The sequence below is a fragment of the Periplaneta americana genome, chromosome 3, assembly GCF_040183065.1.
Source record: "Periplaneta americana isolate PAMFEO1 chromosome 3, P.americana_PAMFEO1_priV1, whole genome shotgun sequence".
Lineage (NCBI taxonomy): Eukaryota > Metazoa > Arthropoda > Insecta > Blattodea > Blattidae > Periplaneta > Periplaneta americana.
Window position 1 is genome coordinate 109,931,363 of NC_091119.1, and position 22,564 is coordinate 109,953,926.

The window sequence follows — 22,564 nt, forward strand, 5'->3', positions numbered from 1 at the left end:
CCTGGTTGGTGAGTTGGTATAGCGCTGGCCTTCTGTGCTTGAGGTTGCGGATTCGATTCCGGCCCAGGCCAATGTCATTTAAGTGTGCTTAAATGCGACAGGCTCATGTCAGTAGATTTAGTGGCATGTAAAAGAACTCCTGCGGGACAAAATTCCGGCACACCCGGCGACGCTGATATAACCTCTGCAGTTGCGAGCGTCGTTAAATAAAACATAACATTTTCTATATTTTGTTACTTTGGTCCATACAGAATCCAGCTCTGCATAGCATCGAGCGTGCCATCTACACAATGTTGATTTGAACTAAATAAGGAAAACTGTCGATAGATGGAGCAAAAATTTTTCTTAAGCAGCTGCCTCTATTTCTCAAGATGGCTGCACAGTTTATTAGAAAAGTGGTAAGTTCCTTTTCATTAACGTTTCTAATTATATGCAATGTGAAGATATGTCACATTTTAACTATTTCTGACAAAATAGTGGAATTTCTGTTTGTAATGATTAATTCTATTCCTGTTTCAGACAAATTGCAATTATTTTTGTATTAACTTGTCGGCTCGTTTCAAGTTTCGATTTACGTTGTACTAATTACTTTCTTTTCATTTATTGCTTTTTTGCGAAGAATATTAAATGTTATGAAATAACATAACAACGTTCTTTAGCTATGAAAAGAAAATACATATTTGTTTAACTATGTGTTAATTTTCTTGGCTCAACATCTGAGGCCGGTAGGCCTAGTTACTGTTTAGAAAAATAATGAATTGTAATTGGTGATAAGTGTTTCGTCCTTACACCAGAAAAATTGTATTTTCTTTAGGTATCAAGTGGTGCCCCATTGACTCGCTATTACAGCAGCGAAGTACGGAAAGTAACAATTATACCTGGAGATGGTATTGGACCTGAGATTTCTGCCGCTGTTCAGAAAATATTTGCTGCAGCCAAAGTAAGGAAATGTGATTATTTTATAATAGTAGTTAAGTGTTTTTAACATAATAGACGTTTCGTTATGTAGTCAGAGCGAGTTCTTCTGCTTCCACATTTCATTAGACTTTGTGGTTGACCGACCTCTCATAACCTTCACAATATAATTTCATAAAAAAAAACTATAAAGACTCACGAAATACAGTCAGAAGTAGTGACATAAGTGTTTGTTAAAATCATTGTGCTTTGTTATATACTTATTTAATTTAAGGACTACATTCCATTTATTAGCAACATTAGTAAGCCTATAAAGAATGATATTGGTTTATACTTACTTAGTATTTGGTAATATTTGAGGAAAAATTACACTCCCTTGTAGAGTAACTTTTGGCTAAATCTGAAAGAATGCCTTAGGACCTACTGATGTAAGCCCTAGTAGATCCACAAAGTATATTAAGCATTTTTAATGTTTGTAACTAATACAATAGCAAAAATAAACGTGGAAAATTGCCACAATGTTTGGAACTTTTACCGGTACTGGTACTCATAATTTGATACTTTCAGCTCACTTCAGTTGAACAGTTCGACAAACCCAGTTCGAACATTACATATGTATGATTGTTTGGTTTATATAGGCCTATCATATAGGGATAATATGAAATAATAATAAATATGGTTTATTTAAGAGCTCTTAATTGCTAAAGTTATATCAGCGTCGCCAGTGTGCCGGAATTTTGTCCCGCAAGAGTTCTTGTACATTCCAGTAAATCTATTGAAATGAGCCTGTTGCATTTAAGCACATTTAAATGCCATCGAATAGGCCGGGATCGAACCCGAAACCTCGAGCACAGAAGGCCAGTGCTATATCGACTGCGCTACCCAGGCCGACTGGATACTATGAATTGAGATGGATTGGTTTTTAATAGCCTTCCTCTTGTTTGTAAGTGCCTTCATATGGTTGATATGTCAACTGTTTCCTTATCTGTGGATTACGATTGATCTCTGTTATGTAATGACATACCTGCATATTATTGTATGATAAGCAAATCATTCTGTGAGTATAACAGAATCACGTTGAGATATCTGCTTCACGTAATTTTAGTACCTAGAGACTTTGTTTCCATCAGGGAAGAAATCGTGACCAAAGGCCACAGGTAATCCCTTACCCTCATAAGCTGTTGGTAGATGTAAGATTTAATTTCAGAGTGTGCCTATTGCGATTTAGTGTTTACTTCTCCCTTCATAAAATATGAAGAAGGAATATTGCAAAACTGTAAAATTTTTATTTTCTTTATTTTTACAAAAATCATCATCAGCAGCAGCAAGAATTAGACCAATGTCATCTTCGTCCTCCAGAAAATTGTAAAAGTCTAACCAGTCTTTTCTAGCATTTTTTCGGTCTTCCAACTCGTCTTCTTCCTGTAGGTTTATGAAGCCAGATTCTGTAAGGTAGCCTGTCCTGTTATTGGCCATTCGCATTATGTGGTCATACCAATTTCTCATATATTGCCTATTTAATTCTTGGGGGATCTCTTCATTTCTTTTGTGATCTATCCCATTAGCAGTCTCAGAAGTCGCATCTCATCTGCTTCATTTCGTTGGTGGGTTTTGGTCAGGGTGCTTCTTAGAACCATACAGCAATGTGTTTTGTAAAATCCCAGATATCAAACGAATTCTGCACTGTACATCAGTACGTAGAATACTTCACCCTGTTTCGGGAATGAAACTATGTTTATGTTGTTTTGATATTTTAGTTTTCTTTCGGCTTACAAATTGACAGTATGGGTATATGATAAGAAAAGTAATAATTGAAGAAGATCATTCTTTATATGAGGCGTTCAGACCTAAAGTGGATCAAGTCCATGAGACGTAGTTTTGAGATAACAGGACTTAAAAGTTAACTTGCTCTAGTGGATTATCTAATTTGACTAACTTAGCAATAAAAAAAATTGTAATTATTTTCAGACAAAATAACATAAAGAGGCTGTTTACTCGAAACTAGTTTAGACATGTACATGTATATAGTTCCAAAATGTTGTCATTGATATTAAATTTCAGAGCTATTATGCCACCAGTCGAAAATTTCTCCTAAAATCAGGGTATAAAGCTATATTGATTGTTTAGAAAAATTCATATGATCCTATTCCTTATGAAAGTGAAGCAAAACAGCTTTATTTTTCTGAGGATAATGAATATCTATACAATTGGGATACCTCCAATTAAAAATTTGTCAGACAGAAATGAAGGGTGCACGGGAAAAATGATGAATGTCACAATTCTGTTAAGGTTGATGTCATTATCTAATTCAGTGGATCACTACGAAATTTAGTGTTGTTCCTATGAAAACTGATAAAAAGGAGAATTACCACCACTAATACAGTAATCTTTTCCTTTATTTTCTATAGAAACAGCAATTCATCTTGCAGTTATATACTCAATTAGATCATTATCCAATCCTTAACAGAAATGTGACACTCGTTTTTCCCCAATACCCTTCAAATGTTTAGGCCTTCAATCTACGTTCACAAATTAACTTAATGTAATCTTAGTCATTACAAAAACAGAACAAAAATGAAAAACATTATTTTTTTTTATTTTAGTTTTGCTTTCCAGCAGAAGTCGCAAAATGAATTAATTTCTCACAAATGACTCAAAAGACTGCGACCAGAATGAGACACATTTTGAAATAAAGGATTTATTTGTTTCTTGTAGTTATTTTTAGTGACCACTTCTGTAATCACAGGCTATTGTCTATACATTTTTCTCTCTATTGAACTTGTACGTACTTTTGTTTACATAACAAACGTAATATAATTAGAGTATCATTACAAATTACTAACAATTTTTATAAGCCTATAAATTTAAAATACCTACTGATTTTTGTGAATAGCAAGCAATGCTACAGCTACATTATCATAATTTCTGCAAAATTAATTTCATGTATCTGTTTAACCTGTACTGTGTATAATTGAAGTAAGAAGTCTTACTTTTTGGAATATCAAAAGGCTCCTTTCGTGTATAATGATGAGAATAAAAGTTTTATATTCTTGTGTGGGTGCAGAGTGAAAGATTTCATTTCTCTAGGTCTTGTGATTGATAGTTGAAAGAAATAAAGTACAAATAAACGTGCTATTGCTAACATGATAACAGAATTAAAGAATTGAAATGTTTTTTTACCACTTTAATTAGGTTATGTTAGATTTAATTTGTTCCTTTGCATAGCTAAAGAGGGACGAATTCCTCAAGATTTTGTCTGTAAATTGGTCCACCGTGTAGACTTATAATTACCATTCTAAAGGTTGTTTCAGAATTCAGTACACAAACTGGGAGGGGTAGCTGGGAAGTCCAAGGAAACATTTTTTGTTATAATATAACATGTGGTCGGTGATGTGTTATACTTATTATCCTGTTACACAAGGACCAAGTTGTCAGCATAGTATCTGAAAGTGAGTAACCAATACTTGTGCTGAGCACTGTGGTAGTCATCACTAGAGCCCGGATACAGTAGCTTGCAAATTAATCCGAACACTACATATTTTTACATTTTCTATCATTGTTGGCCTCACAGCTGCTCATACCGCTTTAATTGACATCTGTAGTACGTGTAATTTCATTATTTAAGGTCTGTCATTATTTTTTTTATAATATGTGACATTTTGCCTATCGTTTTGTACTTATAAGCATTTCAGTTGTGTTGAAGACTTAATACTGCAATCCTGTGTACATTCTGTCGTCTTCACAAATGGATACAACTCCACGAAAATGGTCTAAAATTATAACATTAGCAGAGCATTCTTCTATAACACAGAGGCAAATTGCTGCAGAATGTCACATCGGTTTGGCTACTGTTAATTCGATCATAAAAGATACAGGGAGACTAGATCCATCACACCCCAGAAAAAAGGAAACTGTGGCCGGAAAAGGACGACTTCACCTGCAGATGATCGTTTAATTGTCAGGAAAAGTAAATTAAATCCTAGACTAACTGCTGTCGACTTAACCTCCGAGTTAATGGCTACCACTGGGGCGAATATTCACGTCACAACAGTGCGGCGTAGGCTTTTGGAAACTGGACGAAGGGCTCGTAAGCCTATTAAGAAGCAACTGCTAACCCCTGTTATGTGCAAAAAACTCTTAATGTGGGCAAAATTACATCAACACTGGACAGTGAATGACTGGAAGAATGTACTTTTTTCCAATGAGTCTCATTTCGAGGTCCACGGCCACCGTGTTTCTTACGTACGGATAGGATCCGAAAAAGTAACAGCAGCTCATCTCCAACAAGCACCCAAATACCCCCTAAAGTAATGTTTTGGGGTTGTTTTACACATGAAGGGCCTGGAGCATTAATACCTGTCAAGGGAATGATGAATTCTGACAAATATATTCACTTATTGGAAACCAGAATCGTACCCCAGCTGCAAAAATCATTTCCGGATGGCAGAGGTGTGTTCCAACAAGACCTGGCACCATGCCATACGTCTCGAAAAACTACAGAATTCTTCAACAAGAAGAATATTCAGGTACTCCCCTGGCCAGGCAACTCACCTGACATCAACCCCACTGAGAACTTGTGGTCAATTTGCAAAAGAAGAATGCAAAAAATGAATTGTTCTACAAAGGAGAAGATGATTTCTGCCCTCATTGCTGTATGGTTTCGCGATGAAGAAATGAATAATATATGTGGGAAATTGGTGGAATCCATGCCAAATCGTCTCAGAGCTGTTATTAGGAACAAGGGAGGCCACATAGATTACTGAGGTATGTCTTAGATCCTTTTTTTTATCCCCTTTGAGTGTTTTTGCATAAGTAATTACGTTGTTCGGATTAATTTGCACGCTACTGTATATATGCACTGAAAATACCTAAAATATGCATGCAAATATGCACTAAAAACAAAACAATATACACTAACCAAAGGAATTATTTTATTTTAATTCAATGATATACATGTTTCATTCCATTGATTAAGACAATATTTTTGAAGAAATGATCGTATATGTGGATTATTTAATTTATGCAGTGGAATGTTGCTGCATACAAAAGCTTTATAAAGGTCAGCGGAAAATGTACTAACTTCAGACCGTGATTTCACCTGAGTTAAAAGTACCTGTTGCGTGTTTTTACCCTTTTGTTTTGACCTGAGATGTGCAGCTGTTTTCGAATGCTGTTCTAGTTGAAACTTTTTCTCGCATTTCACAGTCTTCTCTTGACAATACACTACATAGCCGTTACTTGAATAGTCACTATTGGCTGAAATCAACTGTTTAATTAAAAAGGATTTAGTGGACTTATCTTCAGGCATTTTTAGTTTAATCTGAAGAGAACACCGCATAAATTATTAGTAGATGAAAAACAAGTCAACAGATGAACACCTGCCTTCCTGTCGACACAACTTAGAGAGGCTACTGCATTGAGAAAGGAATGTAAGAAATTCCTTTTGTGAAAAAGATCTGCAACGTCCATCTACCTGCATGTATTGTGAGACTGGAAGTGTGGTCCCGTTACCATTTCACTTGAAATAGGAAGGCTACTGTTGTGCCAATGGATGTCCAACATCCAGAAATGTCAGATAATTGATCATACACAAACTAAATAAATGCCGAAACATGCACTAACCCTCAAAATATGCATTTCCTTATGCGCATATGTATTTTCGAAAAATCCAGGCCCTAGTCGTCACTCATTTGGTAAGCTTGTGTCTGTATCAGCAGTTGGTCGCATCTTGCTGCCACTATGTCTGAACAGTGACATTTATCTCCAAATTCTCCAGAAAATGCTCCCTCCTTTGCTTGAACGATGTGCCTTTGGCAATGGGTCAACACACAGTGATTTCCTTGTGTATTGGTGCATTAATGTTCGTCATTATCTGAATGCCACCTTTCCCAGCCAATGGATTGGTCATGCTGGACTGGTTGCTTGGCTACCAAGATCACGAGATCTTACATGCTTGTACTTATTTTTGGGGTCAACATGGACAATTTGGTTTTTGCTACTGCAGTGAAAGATGAGAAGGATCTCTTTCACAGAATCATGACAGTAGCACAATCAGTGATACACCAAAGATGATGGGAAGAGTGAGACAATCCATGGTGCGCCATTGTGAGCTTTGTTTGAAGACACTTTGAACAATTGTTGTAATTTAAGGAATAATAAAGTTTTAGTGTTTTTCTTACAAAATTTTAATAACACAAATTGATCAGTGCATAGCAGGATAATGAGTTTCCGACCCCATGTTGTCTGACAAAAAATTTATGCCTTGACTTTCCCAACTACCCCTCGGAATTTGTATATTGAACTCTGTGTTTGAAAGCTGATAATGGATCTCTCTTCCTATTTGCCTAATCATGAATGTTTTAAAATGAATGAGGCCAAATAACCAGTACGGTTTAGGGCACACTCATGAATGTGTGTTGTCATTGGCTACAAGGGTCTCATTTAGGATCATGGTTAGTGGTGGTAATAGCAACAGCAGGAGTAGTAATCGTTGTGGTGGTAGTGGTGGTAGCGGTAGTGGTGGCAGTTATGGTTGAAAATGATCAACTTGACAGTTCTTTGTTTGGGATGTATTGCTATGGCAACCTATGTACTATCCAAATTGAAGCTTACTTATATGTTGTTGCTAAGTTTTAACTCGTTTACTAGTTGTTTTGCCTGCATTTCGTATTCCATATACCTGCGTTTGTGTTCTTTTATTTTGTTGCATTTGCAGATCTACAATTTTGGAAAGTTTTTGTACCATAGTTGATATTTTTAGACACCAACAACTTACTTCATCATCATGGATTATAGCACTTACATTGTTCTCTCTTAAAAGCTGGGCGAGGTTAAGGACATTCATATAAAATACAATAAAACTGTTTAATAAATGTCTTCCTGATTATTGCATTGTGATGGTGATCCCTACATTGAATTCACACAAGTACATTACTACTGGTATTTAGTACACTTCGCACATTTGAAATGCTACCTTGAACTGCCAAGTGCACACTAATTTAATTAAAGTGTGTAGTAAAAGTCCATTCATGCACCATCTAAATAACACAGTAACACAGCAGGTATGAAGGATCACAGCAGCTCTTCTATTAGTAAGGTTCCATCTGTTTTCTGTGTTCTTTAAACGTACCATTCATTGCTTGCTTATTTGATTGCTTGTTTACCATTGTATTAGTACAAATTACAATGCTATATGCTATGTAACGTGTACAGAGAGTGGTACATTATTCTTCATTACCTGACCTTGTCCCTTGGGGCCTAGTTTTTACCTTACTTGCCATTGAATCTGAGGTTCACGGTTCAAACTCAATTTGGCCTGTTAAGGACGATAAAAATTCTTAGCATCATGTTTCATTGTTGTTTGCATTTCTGACTTGCCAGTGGCTGAGTGATTAGTTTCTCTGTTTTCCATCATGGTGACCTGGGTTCGATCTACACTTGGATCATAAAGGAATTTCTACTGGATAAAACTGGCGTGAGGAGTTTTTCTCGGGGTTCTTCTTTTTCCCCTCACCATTGTCGTCATTCCAACTATACTCCACGACCACCCTCACTCTGTGATGTTCCGAGCCATTTCTCCAGAACAAATAAAAAATCATTGAAAATTGTACACATTCATGTTTAGTTATTATACAGGGTGATTCACGAAGAATATCAGATATTCAGGGAATTGGTTTGTCATGTAATCAGGTGAAAAATGTTCCTATGAATATGGGTCTGATTTTCAATATTTCAGAGATAAACGCAACCTTGTGAGCCGTGCTCAGTTGACCTTAAGTTTGTGTGATAACAGAGTGAGCCAAGCGAGCCAGCTAATGCTGGTGGCTGTACGCATACCGTACTTCAGCCTGTGTGTGGGTTGAGCTCAATGTTCGTACTGCTTAGCCTGTGTGTGGGTTGTGCTCAATGTCACTATTAAAAATGCTGTTCATGTATTCACATAATTATTCAATTTGCTAATATAGTTTATGTGTATGGATTGTGTGATGGGAGTGCACATAATGCTGTGAACAAATATTGGAGACGATTTTCAAACTGGAGAGTGCCATCTAGTAGAGTTTTTGTTCGCGCGTTTCAATCATTGAGGAACAATGGTTCATTGCCCAGTGTTAGATTAAATTATGAACGTGTGAATATGGATACCGAAGAATTACGTGTCAACATAATCATTGCAGTACGACGAAGCCCACAAACATGTACCAGAAGAGTAGCAACACAATTTCATGTTTCTCAAAGCAGAATGTGGAGAATACTGCGGGGAGGAAGGACTTTATCCCTATCACCTACAACATGTGCAGGATCTTCAACCAGGTGATAATGATAGAGTGGAGTTTTGTCGCTGGCTAAACAGTGATCGTGAGTTGCATAACTTTATTTTGTGATGAAGCCCAGTTTACACGTAATGGAGTTTTCAATTTTCGTAATTCACTCGTTTGAACAAGTGAAAATCCTCATAAAACTGTAGTGGTGATTTTCAGCAACGCTTCAGTTGTAATGTTTAGTGTGGTTTGCATCTGATTGGTCCGCATTTTTTCCAAGGACATCTGACTAGCCATTTTTACGAGGAGAGTTGTTTGAGTTACAGGACGATGTCCCATTACATACACGTCAGAGGATGTATTTCCAACATGATAGGGCATCAGCCCACTTTTCGCAGATCGTAGTGAACTTTTTAAATGAAAGATTTGTAAGACAGTGGATCGGACGTGGTGCCCCAGTCGTGTGGCCAGCCAGATCCCCTGATTTAAATCCACTTGACTATTGTTTCTGGGGTTGGATGAAGGATATCGTGTAGAGTGTAAGGGTGAATACACAAGAGGTATTGGTTTTGGAAATTTACTGTAATACACATTTTTCGGATGAGTAAAGTTATTCAGTCCTTTCATTAAGATATTCTGTATCATTTTGGTGGATATTTAAATTCATATATACTTAAATTTATCGTAATTTAATGTCAGACATTTAAACCTCGTAACTCCTCTAATATGGAAAAAATCGGACCCATGTTCATAGGAACATTTTTCATCTGCATGACATGACAATTCAGTTCCTTGAATATTTGTCCTGAATCACCCTGTATATTGCACTAGTGGCTTGTGCAGCAAATGCAGCAGACTAAGTTCATTATAAGTTTAAATAAAGATTTATTTTCCAGGCAGAATAGCAGATATCTTGAAAGCTATTTGCTTCTGCAATAATGAAACATACTGCACGAAAGATGTAACATTGAAAGCAACGTAATAACTCAATGAAATGTAAACCTTGTCAAAAATATTTCTTTTTAAAAAAAATTCCCTCTGGATGGATTTTATGCCAAATGCCTTTTCTTGGACATATATTCATCTTCACTTCTTTGAGTTTCAGTGCGAAAACGTAGCCTAAGTAACAATGTTAAGATGATCAGCGGTTTTTTCATATGGGAGTAAAGTAGTAGCTATTTCAGGTCATTGTGGATGGTTGGCAAGTATTTTGGAGTGTATTAGATTCTATTAGATACCAGTAAATGCTGGACATCATTTTGGCCATGTTAAAATCTTAGCATAATATGTTCAATGAATGACGTATTTATTGACCATAAGCTCTTAATGAGTTTTATTGTTACTCGCTGGAGATTAGAGATGTGTTATTTCCTACGTATTTTGAACAGTGGAAGCTGTTATGAGGAGTCCATTGTTGAGATGCTGAAGTGAATGCTGTAGCGGAGTTGTAGAATCATATACCATAATATACATCCTAAGTAAAAATTGAAAATCAGTAGCTGTTTCAGCATTTTATTCATTGCTGGTTGTGGGAAACTAACTCATTATGTCAGCAAGAAATGAAAGGGCCTGCTATTCTTCATACAATAGAATGATGTACTTGGCAGCATTCATGAATCTGATCGATTAAACCACAGGAATATGAAATTAATTTTGTTGTAGTTTAAAGACGCAGCTAAAATAGGAAGCATAACTCAATTACTAATACCTCTTCCATAGAACTTTACTACTACCTAGATACAGAATCACACATAAATATCTACACTGCACCACCATTAATATCTGAAAAAGACACACACCACTTGGTTTACAACTATAAAAGTATTTCAGTTTTAATAACAATTATCATGTCTTGCATAAGTTTTGTAATTTTTAGTAACATACATGTGTAGCCATTACTCAGAAAATTACAGAATTGAAGATCTAATGTGAGATATCTTCTACATTTTTACTTGCATAACCCCAAAAGGTTTCACTTTCATATCATTAATAGTATTAAATATTCAAACCATGGAATTACCTGTAATATTTCATTTTTAATGGTGATAATGTCAACAAACCTTGAGTTTTGTAGTTTTTAATAACCTATATACAGCTGTACTAATAAAATTTCACAACAGAGAATCAGATCTATAAATTCATGATAATATAACCACAGTCTAATACATAGAGTCATGAAGCTCAATACGTAGGGAATATGCATCCAATGACAGTTGAACTTTAGTTGCTAGCCATTAGGATCACTGTGAGCGCCTCATCACAGACAATGCGAAATAGTATCGGCCACAGTCTATTGTTTCTAGTACTCTCAGTTGCTAACCGCTTGGAGCGCCGTACCACGAGAAATGCAAAAAATCACCTCAAGCTTCGTGACTATATGATATTAGACTGTGATATAACCTTCGTAATAAGTTTTGAAGTTTTTAGTAACCAACGTAGAGATGTTCTCAGAAAATTACACAAATGAAGATCGACTTATTGGCATTATGATGTCAGAGAATATGTGTGCAATCCTGGAGTCATGGCCTCCATGATAATGTTTATTTTAGTGTTTTGTTTCATTCTCAAAAGCTATTAGTTCTCAGAACTGACAGATGAATTTTGGAAAATAGGAAAATTGGCATTTTACTGAAAACTATAGCCTACTATTTTTCCGCACATTCTTGGATGCCAAGCTTCAAAATGAGGGGTCATTCTTTAAAATTTGTTTAGCCGTTTTCCTGTAATTTCCATTACCAGTTCAAATTTTTATATATATATATATATATATATATATATATATATATATATATATATATATATATATGTATATATAATTTAAAGTGCTTATATTAAAATATGTTCCATTGACTGTATTGCTTCTCCTCTGATCTGTTGTCAATAATTTCCGAGTAATCAGCTCTCAATAAGAAAATAAGTCATCAAGGGTTGAAACTAATTGTCAGAATAATACAGACATTGGAAAGTCAGCAGCATTATGCCGCCAGGGTTGCTATGTCATTGATTTTTAGGTAAACAGAACTGATATAGCATGGTGATGTCTGCCTTGTATTCAGAAGGCTCAGGGTTCTATCGTAGGGGCTGGCTATCCTGACTTTGGCTTTGTGTGGTTTCCAGAATCTCTTAAAGACGAATGTTGGGATAGTTCCAGTTATAAGGGCCATCACATATCCTGTTGTCAGCTTTCATAACAGGCCGGCCATCTGTTCAAGAAGTCTCACAACTCTCTGTGTAAGCTCTCCCCTGTTGAGAAAAAACAGCATTGGAGGCAAAAGCGAATGTGCCTAACGAAACACAAAAAAAGCTTGATACAATGACCATACAATTGATCGAGGTAGTGGGTAGATAGCGGGATATTTGGTGGATGCATTAGCATTCACCCTTAGTCACTTTTCTCACAAGCTAAACATGATTAATCAGAAAACAGGTAGAATTTGTAGGAACACTGTGTATAAATGGTACCGAAGGGCATGATTTTTTGGTATCCTAGTACATAATATTACATCCCCCTGCATAAGTGTATCATGGTGTTGGAAAGGATCTAAGAAAACTGTGTAATTTGTTACGACCTAGCTGAGTGTTTTTGTTTCAGGTACCTATAGAATGGGAGTCTGTAGACGTTACGCCAGTGAGGGGACCAGATGGCAAGTTTGGAATACCTCAGGCTGCAATCGACTCTGTCAACAAGAACAAAGTTGGCCTGAAGGGACCTCTTATGACACCTGTAGGCAAGGGACATCGCTCATTGAATCTGGCATTAAGAAAGTAAGTACCTTGGCTTACTTTTTAGCATTGTTTGTCTGCTGCTCAAGGACATTCTACTGTGTCTGAGATTAAATTCAAGAACTTGCATTGCATGGACCAACTGTCTGTCAAAAATCAAACACACAGCCCATCTGATTTCTTCATCTGTGTTCCTTAGCTGTAGAGAGTTTGAACAGTGCTGAGTCCAGACTACGTCATGTTACTTGCTTTTAAATAAAAATCATCATTATCATTAATTTCTCAGCCAGTTTCATATGTGTAATTTTTTATGTTTAAGTTGACTGAATTCAAGCTAATTTGCCCTACTCTTATACAGAGACTTGGCTTTCTCTTTTAATTATTACAGAGAGTTAATGTCAGGATGGTTTTTGTCTATTTTTTTTCTTTCAGTTCCAATATAATAAGAAACTTGTTTTCCATTATTTCTTATGGATTAGATTTGTGATGAGAGAGTTCTGCCTCTAAACAGTGGTGTGTGCAGAATTTTGCATTATTAAAATTGCTTGCAATTTAGCCTATATTATCGGTATTTTAAATGTTGTGTATTATTATTATTAAAAGTATGAACTGTGAAATGCAGTACCAGTATTCTTTACAATTTATATTATGGTATTTTAAATGTTGTGTATTATTATTATTATTATTATTATTATTATTATTATTATTATTATTATTATTATTAAAAATATGAAATGTCAAATGTAGTACCAGTGTTCTATTAGCATAAACTTGTCTACTTAGACAAGACGATTTAAGTCGTCTACTGACTGCTATTAGACACTTGATAACAGGAAACAGATTACTGGCAAAATGAGACATACAATCAGTACTCGCTATTTGCACAGGTTCTTAAAATATTTCCTTGAATACAGTAGGGGAAAAGGAAGTTGGTTTCTACGGAATCCTGTTACATACACTTTTGCTATATAATCATCATAAACTCATTATGTTTACCCTTCTTGTAAAGAACAGCTCACTTATTACCATATATCGTCGTCATTCCTGCAATAACTCCTATGTGACATATTTATCGATTTTCAGATTTTTGCTCTATTAAATAACTTACATACAGCAAATAATAAAATCTCCTATATGTAATTATATTTCTTTGTTTCGAAAATGTAAGAATTCACAGTCTCCTATGTACTGCTGCCATAGGATGAATAAATATGTTTTTTCTTTCTACTGAAAAATTTTATATTTTGCACATAGGAGTTATTGCAGGAACAACGACAATATACATTTTATAAATTTCTATGTAATAGTGCAATATCTGCAGTCATTTGTTGTATCAGTCTTCACTCAATCACACACACGAACATCATTACTTCTTACTTTGCTTAGGCACATGACATCCTCAAGTGGAAAATGCAGAGAGCAAGGATTGACTGTATTACTGAGCGAGGTTAAGACAAGGTTGCTATGGTAACTGGCAGCCATAATACTCAGCTCAAGTTAAATTGCTCGTTTGTATTAGTATGATTCCAGTAGTAGGAGCAACTATGGAGCAAAATATTAACTCACTGTCAGACCAATGTAATTTCTCTTTTTAGTTTCAGTTGTTTATTATGATTATAATAGATCATGTAAAATTTGTTTTGCAGAGAATTCAACCTGTATGCAAATGTACGGCCATGCCGGTCACTAGAGGGCTATGAGACACTGTATGATAATGTGGATGTGGTGACAATTCGAGAGAACACAGAAGGAGAGTACTCAGGCATCGAGCACGAGATTGTGGATGGCGTAGTGCAGAGCATCAAGCTGATTACTGAGGAGGCCTCTAGAAGAGTTGCTGAATTTGCATTTACCTATACAAAGGAGAATGGCCGCCACAAAGTCACAGCTGTGCATAAAGCCAACATTATGTGAGTGTAGTGAGAACATTTGTTGGATATTACTGTAACATAATATGACGAAAACAAGGAATGTTTTGCTGTTCTGCCAATGTAAGAAACTTGAAATTCATAGAATATGTTTATGTGGGTTACCTCACTGTTGAGGCACTGAGTTATCCTTTAAACATTCCCACTAACTGTTAATTCAACGAATTTCATTGCATTAGTATTAAAATTATCACACTCCCAAATTTTAGGTGTGGGGGACATAAACAGATTTAGATTAATATGGGTTAATTACTGTTTTAAGTTCTTGCGACCAGAGAATTCCATTCACCCACACACAGCTAACATTACAAAAGCTGTTTAGGCTTGTTCTCCCAAACTAGATATTTCCTTTGAATCTCTTTTTCCCTTCTTTCTTTTCAGACTCTAATGAAATCAGAGGTTTCCTAAATTTGTTGCACAGGAACTATAATAACATTATTAATAAAAAAAAATGTAACATACATCCTAATTCAAAAAGGCATTATTGTAAATACATGCATTTCCTTTTGCAGGAGGATGTCTGATGGACTGTTTCTACACTGTTGCCGAGAGGCAGCAGAGAAGTTCCCAGATGTGAAGTTCGAGGAGAAGTACCTGGACACAGTGTGTCTGAACATGGTGCAAGATCCCACACAATACGATGTGCTGGTGATGCCCAATCTTTACGGAGACATCTTGTCTGACATGTGTGCGGGTCTCGTGGGTGGCCTGGGTCTCACACCCAGTGGAAACATAGGGCTCAATGGTGCGCTGTTTGAATCGGTATGTTGTCTACTCATTCGAATGACTTAAAAATGGTTAAGGTTTTGAAACTAGCAACAAATATTTTTTTATCTGATCATGGTAGTAATATCATGTGGGCTCCTACTATATGAACGGTAAAAAAACTTCATGCTACGTGAAATATCAGTTTCACCATGCAGCACCTTATTAAAACATTTTTCCTTTGTTCCGACACATTTTTCTATTAAGAGTAATAGTTTTCCCTCCCATTTCAGGCATTTCCCGAGTCAAAGAGTTGTTTGTGACTGTCCTATCCCACAGTACAGTGAAACTTGATCCATGATTGTTTTAGGAAAGAGGGAACAAAAATTATAAATATGAGAAAATTTTACCAGGAAACCATTAAAAATTGACAGTATTATAGACGCATGTAATTTTTAACAATTATCTTAAAAAATGTAAAATCTTAATTAACATGTATCATAATGTTTCTTGTTTGCATTTTAAATTACGCTGTATGCCATCTTTGATTCATTTTGATGTATGTATAGGTCACTGTACTGTACAATATAAGTTAATGCTGCCTGGATTTTTATTTCTTCTGTTATTGGTTTGTTGTATTGGTAGAGTGCTTCTCGTTATTGATGTTGTTTTGACTGCTGCGTGTGTCCAGTATTCTGTAGTTTGTTTGGTTCAGCAATAATTAAGGCTTCACTTTCATATTTCATAATGGGTTTTACATAGGTGTTATGGATCCTTGATCTCCAGAGAACGAGGTGCAGGTGCAGGTGTTACGTGCTGTCTCTTCTCACTTTATAGATCTCTTGGATATGGAACAACAAGTTTTGATTGTGAAATCATTGCAATAAGTGAAAGTCTCAGGAATCTTCTATGCCACACCAATAAATTTAAGAATGCAGTTATATTGTCAGATTCCAAAGCAGCTATTCTATCAATAGTCTCTAAACACACACCTTCATCTCAAACAGCAGAAATAACTAAAATGCTCTCTCAATATCACTCAATAAAAGAATTGTATTCCAATGGATACCATCCCATTGTGGAATTCTGGGAAACGAGAATGTGGATGCTTTAGCAAAGAAGGGCAGCACTGCTACTTACAGACCTGTTACTAAATCTACGTATTACTCTGTGAAAAGATTTATTAAATCTACATACTTAGACTTCAACAAACAAAATTTGATAACACAATCTCAAGGGAAAAAATGGAACTCTCTGCATCAAAATCCACAGTTAATTCCCGATTTACCACGCAAATCGTCTGCAGCTGCATTTAGATTGGCAACAGGCCATGATTGTTTGGCCAAACATCTGCATAGAATTGGAATATATCAGTCCCCTAACTGTGCAACTCAAACCAAGAAATGGATTTGGAACACCTCAAAATCTGTGCTTCAGTGGCTGACCATGACAATATCTTTGAAAAATATTGGAGTGCAAGAGGTCAAATTACTTTATTGTCAAACGCCTGGCATTAGAAAACAACAACATAGGTGTTATATGTTTGGTTAAGCATATCTTGGAGATTTCACAAGTGGCTCTTCTTAGGCTTTTCATTAGAGTTAGGCAAGGGTTTGTTTGCTTTAATTTACTTATTGAGGTTATAATATGTATGTTCCCAGCTTAGCAGATTGTGTTTAGTTCTGTATTCAGTGATAGATTTAACATGTCACTGAATCAGTCCACAACTGATGAAGAGCATGCCTGATTACGCACGTAATATAAGAGTTTCCTATGCATCTTGTACTCTGATTTCTGAAACAGGGGTCTCTAGTTTACGACATTGATATGTAGTGCCGTGTGATTAATTCCTTGTGCTTATTAGGTAATTCATTGGATTTTAGTTAGTACTTAGAGTAGCTTATTTGGAAGAATAGGTTGACTGTAATGTAGCTTATAGGCATGTATAAATAAGTGGTCTCAACCTATTTGAAGTGCATTGATCTTGTTTACAGGTCCATGGAACAGCTCCTGACATTGCAGGTCAGGACAAGGCCAATCCCACTGCATTGCTATTGTCAGGCGTAATGATGTTGAGGTACATGAACCTGAATAAACATGCAGACAGAATCCAGAATGCATGCTATGACACCATCAAGGAAGCCAAGTTCCGCACAGGAGACCTGGGAGGTTCTGCCAAGTGCTCTGAATTCACGGATGAAATCTGTCGCAAAGTGGAGAGTAGTTAGACATTTTCTCTCAGTAAGCAAGGCCTCTCTGTGGCTCCTGAGGGATGCAGGGCAGAGGGACAGGCAAGCATGTAGTCATAGAGCTTCTTTGTGATGCAATCTCTTTGACATAGACAATAACCATGGTGTTGAGCTTCTGCCTTCACACTAAATATTTGCTGCGTCGTATACGCAGTCATACATATATAAAAAGTATCATGTTTTTAAGAAAACCATGTGGTAATTTTTTTTTCTGACCCACAGTGTGTTTACGTCTATAATTAAAATTTCCATAATTTCATTGCAGTTGATGCCTTAGTAAATCTTAATTTTTTAATATCTTCGAGTAAAGATGAGTGAACATAATTTTAATTGGTAAGGTAAATCGAAAATTAGGAATGTAATTTTGGATATCCATTTCACACTGCTTATAATAGTTTTGTATACCATCTTTTGAATTTTTGCAACTTAAATTGTCAGGAATAACACAATGAATATAATTTACTTAGGTCACAATATAGATTATGTGTGCAGGGTTCGTGTGAGTCTTGAAACATTTTTTTGAGACTGGCATTGTTAGATGCAAAAATATAAGAAATGAGGATACGAAATTTATAAGAAATCACTGTTTTATGCGCAATGAGTCTCAATGAATATTACCAGTGTTGCTATCAGCCAATCAGTGACAGGTCCCCTCCCCTCTCACTACTGCCACATGGTGCTTCGCTGAATTAAAACTTATGTACTGTGTTATATATTAATAATATTTCATTTTTCCCCGAACTCACAGTAGCTGCTGGAAGTGTTGCCTGTCTTGTGAGATACATAAATCATATTGCATCATTCACAGAACCTGTTTCATAAAACCTGTTCATTAAATTTACACGATTTCTTTTTGCATATGTATGTTTTCAAAATGTGTTCACACAATGAATATTGCAACCATTGCATTGTATTATTAGCAGAGTCACGTGAGCCTTCACTGCTAGTTTTCAAGAGCAGACTGGCACAGCTAACACGTGAAGCAGTGAGACTGTCAACCTGCAGCAACTTCTCTGGCTGCCCAGAAAGCAATACGAAATTTAGTGAATAGGTTTAATGAAACAGGTTCTGTGAATTATGTATCACACAAGACTGGCAACAGCAGCTATTGGGAGGAGGATGACTACCAAATGTTATTAACATAACATAGTACAGTACCTAAGTTTTAATATGGCAAAGTGCCATGAGTTCGCAAATTCGAGCAGCTATTGTAATGGGGTAGACCTGTTACTGGTCAGACGACAGGAACACTGGGAATGTTCACTGTAACTTCTTTTCGAAACAAATATAATACTCTTTATGTTCCTATCATAAGAAATTTCCAGAAGATCTTCCAGCCAGCCTCTCCTTTTGGACTGTAAAATAACCCATACGAAACGATTTCGTATAGAAAAATAACTTGAATAGAAGAAAGAGACCGCTTGCTGAATTGGCTTGCATGGTATAGTCATCTGACATGTTTTGTATCAGAAACATCAATATTTTATTATAATTCGTATTATTTTTTAGGTAGCAACAGTTGGTGGAAATATTTTCATGTTTATTTCTTTAATTACTGTGGATTTCATAAGTCTCCTCGTATTCAGTTCTCCAGAATAAAGAACATAGTAGCATGTTGAGGTAATGAACTGTGTTCAATGTTACAAGGATTTAGCTCTACATGAATCCATAAAATTGTATGACGTAACAACAAGTAGATGTGAATTCACTTTAGTTTTTTGTGTCAGAGATTTCAGTATTAGGATATGGTACAGCAAAATCTGAGCCCCGTAGGTAGAAACGAAACTTTGATAGAAAGTAAGGTTTTAGACAGAGAAGCAGCTTTATTGACAAATAGTTAACCTCTTTCAGGTTTGTCTATGTCTGATGTCCATTGGGAAATGTTGAAATGAGGAAAATGGTGGACCTTCACGAGATTCTAGAAGTACCAGAATGCTTGTCTCAATGTTCTTATGGTGTGCACTCCATAACTTGCAGAGTCAAGTCTGTCAATTTCTTTTGTCCTCTTTGTCCATAACTTGAGCTCTTCAGCTGTGTACGCAGAAATCAAAATTGGAATGCAACACACGAGTGCATGCTGCAAGGATAATGCAGACAACTCTGAACATTGCTTTGAATATGCGTGAGCTGCTGTCAATTGACATTGGACAGTATTATTTCTCTCGTAACTCTTGTTCATGCAAGGGAAGACTTGCAGTAAGCATTTGCCTGTCCCTCTGGGTCCCTTGCCTTCCTTTCTGTGCCATGTTGAGTGCTGTGACTTGTAGCATAACGATGAGTGTACATAGCTGTTAACTCAAATTGCCGTATCTCAATAGTAAGGTGCCAGTGCTGCGCTCTGTCGGGGACATTGTTTTTGTTTGTATATCCCCCACGACATGGTGCATGCCTTGTGAGTAGTATTTATTTTGCACTGTTAAAGTGATTTCAGATGTTGGTCATAGGCAGTTTTCTGCCTCAAAACATTTAGTGAAATAGAGATTATATATAATTTGTGATTGTTTATGTATATAAATAAACAGTTTCAAAAGGCTATGATAAAATGTGAATGGGACTGGTTCCCTTATTGTACATCAGGTTGATTTTAATTTAGTTGATTGTTGAAGGAATAAAATAAATTCTTATGATTTGAAATTGTCTAGGAATAAACTGTTTTATCATTTAGTGTATTTTGAAGCTAGTATATGTGGGTATCTCACAATGTCTTGGTATTAAAATCCTAGTCAACTTGATTTTTTTAATATGAATCTGTGCCTACAATTTGTTCTTTTACTAACAAACTGTGGACCTGATTTAATTTATTGTTAAATAAATGAAATGATCAGCTGCTGTCGACTGTTCATTTACTTGTTATTCCAGTTGCATGAAAGCACAATTCATTCTGTGCATATTCTCCTTCTTCCTCCACCCCAGCCGTCATCAAGTTTGACAGCTTCAGTTGGGTGTTTATTTCTATTCTAACAAGGAAAGCTCACCAAGTGATAATGGATTTTCACGATTTTTTCCTCTTACGTACCATTTGAAATAAGAAAACTCCCTATAAATTTCTACATCTGGAGAAGGTCTAGCCTTCGAGATACGATTTTTCAACAGTAATCTCACTAGAGGTTTTGATTTATCTAGAGAAAATCAAAATTCGAGTGGGATTTAATTGACTATTACATGATTAGAAGAAAGTATATAAAGATCAGAAGTAACAAAGTACTCCAATACAATAAAATATTAATTGGCTTACGAAAATACAACTGTCTTCAAATGTATTATCTCAACATTACGCTAGATGGCAGTAGTGTTTTATGATTATGTTTTCTTGTTATCAGTTGTCCAACTATGGAATCTTCATTGAACTCTGTGGACGGTTACTAGTCAAGAAGGCTTTGTTGATTCAGTTTCATTTTTATTAAAACATTTGCATTCCACTTCAATCATCTGGATCTCAGTAATCAACGTCACTTGACGGATGATTTTCAATAAATCTTAGTATTAAACAATCCCTGATATGTGACTATCCATAATATCATATAGCAGAAGCTATAACAAACATAACCTAAATAATATAAACAAGTGTTAGAAAAGTTTTAATTAGGGATGGTGAAATAAACAAGAAACATTTTGATTAACGATGATGAAATAAAAAATAAACAGGAATCATTTTAAAGGAAACAATTATTGAAAGTACAATTTTCAAATTTGAATGTTTTAGTGGTTGGTGGTTCAGTTGATGTTATAATTATTGGACGTGTGCATAAAAGAAGTGAACTCGTTGGTGTACATGGTGTATCCCTCAACTTATTCAGGATTTCCGAATGGTGCTCTTCATATATGACCAGTGATCTTTATTAATTCTTGTTCTTGAATCCCAATGGGAGTCATATTTGAAAGTGCTGTTCATCGACTGGAGTGGTTTGTAATTTTCTGTTTTTTGATGTCCAGACCATGCAGTTTGAAATGTTGGCAAACAAAGAAACAATTGCTAGGGTAGTGATAAAAATAAACAAATGCTAGGGACTCGATAAAATTAAACAAATGCTAAGGACGCGATAAAAATTGTGCGATAAGCAGCCATGATTGGTTGAAAGACGTCCTTTCGTACCGTTTTATTGGTCAAAAGTAGTGTGACGTAGTAAAAGTGTAAGTCAAAATAATCGCTTTACACTCATATAAGTATCAGATCTGCATTGCCATCGTGAAGAAGAAAATGTTTAAGGTCCCAACTGTTTATGCATTGCCCTCAAAATCAGGGAAGCTGATGAAAAAACACCTCTTCAAGTGGTTTCAAGAAGTATACTTTCCATCTGTCAATGATTATAATATTCTTTTGGTAGACTCGTGTACTAGTTACCGAGGTAGACAGGCTATGGAAAGAAAATGGTTGAAGTGTTAACAATTCCAAAGCACACAATTCCGATTGTTCAGCTTCTTGACATTTATGGCTTTAGGCCTTGGAACGCATAATTAGCTTTCATCTTCTAGATATGTAAAAAAGTTTAAATTTGGCTGGCATAAGCCGGGTACCTTGACAACAAACCTGATAAATTCGTCACTCTTGTAGAATTATGTTTTCACGATGTAAGAACTGCTCTAAAGCTGACTGTGAGAAACTTATTTTTCTGAAATGTTCGTTGGTGCAAAGTTCCACTGTGTTTTGAGCATTTTTACAACGATTTCCACTACTGTGATCAGTACAGTGAGTAATTTCAGGTATGCTTACATTTCCTTCTCATTTTTTTATAGACTATTCAATAGTCAATTTCATGAATATATATATCGTATATAAAGCACCTTA

At 35.8% G+C, this 22,564-nt stretch overlaps 1 protein-coding gene across 1 annotated transcript; it reads left to right on the top strand.

Annotated features, from left to right (window-relative positions):
- Positions 1 to 251: 251 nt before the first annotated feature.
- On the top strand, positions 252 to 20,607 carry Idh3a (isocitrate dehydrogenase [NAD] subunit alpha, mitochondrial). The gene is made up of 6 exons (XM_069821263.1): positions 252 to 398; positions 815 to 940; positions 12,766 to 12,938; positions 14,543 to 14,806; positions 15,337 to 15,586; positions 17,524 to 20,607. The coding sequence occupies exons 1-6, from the start codon at positions 372 to 374 to the stop codon at positions 17,755 to 17,757; spliced, it is 1,074 nt and encodes a 357-aa protein (XP_069677364.1). The 5' UTR covers positions 252 to 371; the 3' UTR covers positions 17,758 to 20,607.
- The last annotated feature ends 1,957 nt before the right edge of the window (positions 20,608 to 22,564 follow it).

Bases quoted from the DNA above. Each gene is read 5' to 3' on its own strand.
- Idh3a (XM_069821263.1), top strand. From the start codon at position 372: ATGGCTGCACAGTTTATTAGAAAAGTG. The intron at 399-814 runs GTAAGTTCCTTT...TATTTTCTTTAG, and splicing joins CACAGTTTATTAGAAAAGTG to GTATCAAGTGGTGCCCCATT. The intron at 941-12,765 runs GTAAGGAAATGT...TTTTTGTTTCAG, and splicing joins AAATATTTGCTGCAGCCAAA to GTACCTATAGAATGGGAGTC.